This window comes from Limulus polyphemus, unplaced genomic scaffold (genome assembly GCF_000517525.1).
Source record: "Limulus polyphemus unplaced genomic scaffold, Limulus_polyphemus-2.1.2 Scaffold10706, whole genome shotgun sequence".
In the NCBI taxonomy this organism is placed as follows: Eukaryota; Metazoa; Arthropoda; class Merostomata; order Xiphosura; family Limulidae; genus Limulus; species Limulus polyphemus.
The window spans coordinates 16,132-18,173 of record NW_013676316.1 but is presented as its reverse complement, the minus strand read 5'-3'; the positions used below and the strand labels follow the sequence as shown (position 1 = coordinate 18,173).

The window sequence follows — 2,042 nt, the reverse complement described above, 5'->3', positions numbered from 1 at the left end:
TAATATTGAGAACCACATTACTGACTAGTTCTGCGGTAATATTGAGAGCCACATTACTGGCTAGTTCTGCGGTAATATTGAGAGCCACATTACTAACCAGTTATGCGGTAACATTGAGAGCCACATGACTGACTAGTTATGCAGTGACATTACTGACTAGTTATGCGGTAATATTGAAAGCCATATTACTCACTAGTTATGCGGTAATAGTGAGAGCCACATTACTGACTATTTACGCGGTAACATTGAGAGCCACATTACTGAGTAATTATGTGGTAATATTGAGAGCCACATTACTGACTAGTTATGCAAGAAATATGTTTTTTGAGTTTTCTATATTCAAAGCTTGGTTTCTTTGTTTCGTGTTCTAAGTTTGTGTACCAACTAACAGCAAAGCGTCACGCAGATGAAAGTGGAAATTATCCATGTTTTTCAAAATGAGCACGAAAGGATATTAAATTTTAAGTGCATTACTATTGGATGATTTCTCATTCTAGTTACTTAGCATAAATGTTAATATAAAAGCCAAGACTGTGACAAATGATGACATGAATGTATTTCATATGTCAAGTACTAACACGCACCAAATCGTCTGTTTGTAGGGTTTATACCACGAGGAATACAGCAGTGTAGCTGTCATGTTTGCTTCCATTCCGAACTACATGGATTTTTACTCCGAGAATGTAATGAATGAGGACGGATTGAGATGTTTAATGGTATTGAATGAAATCATATGTGACTTTGACACGGTACGATTTATATGATTCAACATTTCTTATATTCTAAACGAAATTTTTAAACAGGTGATATTGGAGATTATTTCTATATAGTTTTTTAAATAATTATCTTTCATTACATTCTACTTAGAAAGATTCTCTCGAGATACATCTGATAGACATATGTTCTCAAATAAAACAAAATAAAATACCAGCAAAACGCTTTTCAATACACAGAAACGTTTCTGGGTATTTACCTGCTTGTTTTAAACTACATGAGACATTTAGTAACGAATGTAACGAACTATTTAGGCTAAGTGTCCAGTGAACAATTCCTTCTTTCCAACAGCTACTCTATCAACCCAACAACGCGCGAATCGAGAAGATCAAGACGATTGGAAGCACATACATGGCGGCGGTGGGGCTGCAACCTGGCAGAGGATCAACAGAGGTAAAACGTTTTAACATTCTAAACGATTGTGTTACCAGAAGTAGGTAAAAGATCGACAGAGGTAAAACGTTTTAACATTCTAAACGATTGTGTTACCAGAAGTAGGTAAAGGATGAACAGAGGTAAAGGTTTTAACTTTCTAAACGTTTGTGTTACCAGAAGTAGGTAAATGATCGACAGAGGTAAAACGTTTTAACATTCTAAACGATTGTGTTACCAGAAGTAGGTAAAGGATGAACAGAGGTAAAGGTTTTAACTTACTAAACGTTTGCGTTACCAGAAGTAGGTAAAGGATCAACAGCAGTAAAAAGTTCAAACTTTCTAAACGTTTGCGTTACCAGAAGTAGGTAAATGATCAAAAGAGGTAAAAGGTGTTGAGCTTCTAAACGATTACCTTGCCGAAACAGACGGAGTATCATCACGTGTTTATGTTACCATGAGCCAAAATATTATCTACAAAGGTAAAGTGTGTAGGTTATCTGTACGTTTATGTTACCAGGAGACCAAGGATCAACAAAGGTAAAGAGTGTTAGTTATGCTTATTTACCAGGAGACCAAGGATCAACAAAGGTAAAGAGTGTTAGTTATGTTTATGTTACCAGGAGACCAAGGATCAACAAAGGTAAAGACTGTTGGTTATGTTTATGTTACCAGGAGACCAAGGATCAACAAAGGTAAAGAGTGTTAGTTATGTTTATGTTACCAGGAGACCAAGGATCAACAAAGTTAAAAACTGTTGGTTATGTTTATGTTACCAGGAGACCAAGGATCAACAAAGGTAAAAACTGTTGGTTATGTTTATGTTTATTTTACCAGGATATCAAGGATCAAAAAAAGGTAAAAACTGTTGGTTATGTTTATGTTACCAGGAGACA

General features: G+C 35.6%; 1 protein-coding gene across 1 annotated transcript in view; it reads left to right on the top strand.

The window, feature by feature from the left end:
• The first annotated feature begins 538 nt into the window (after window positions 1-538).
• The window catches only part of LOC111083695 (adenylate cyclase type 2-like), a 3,931-nt gene continuing 2,427 nt past the window's right edge, over window positions 539-2,042 (top strand). Inside the window, exons 1-2 of the mRNA XM_022380341.1 lie at window positions 539-749; window positions 1,066-1,167. Of these exons, the coding sequence (XP_022236049.1) occupies window positions 639-749; window positions 1,066-1,167 (213 nt within the window). The 5' untranslated portion in view covers window positions 539-638. The remainder of the gene's footprint in view (window positions 750-1,065; window positions 1,168-2,042) is intronic.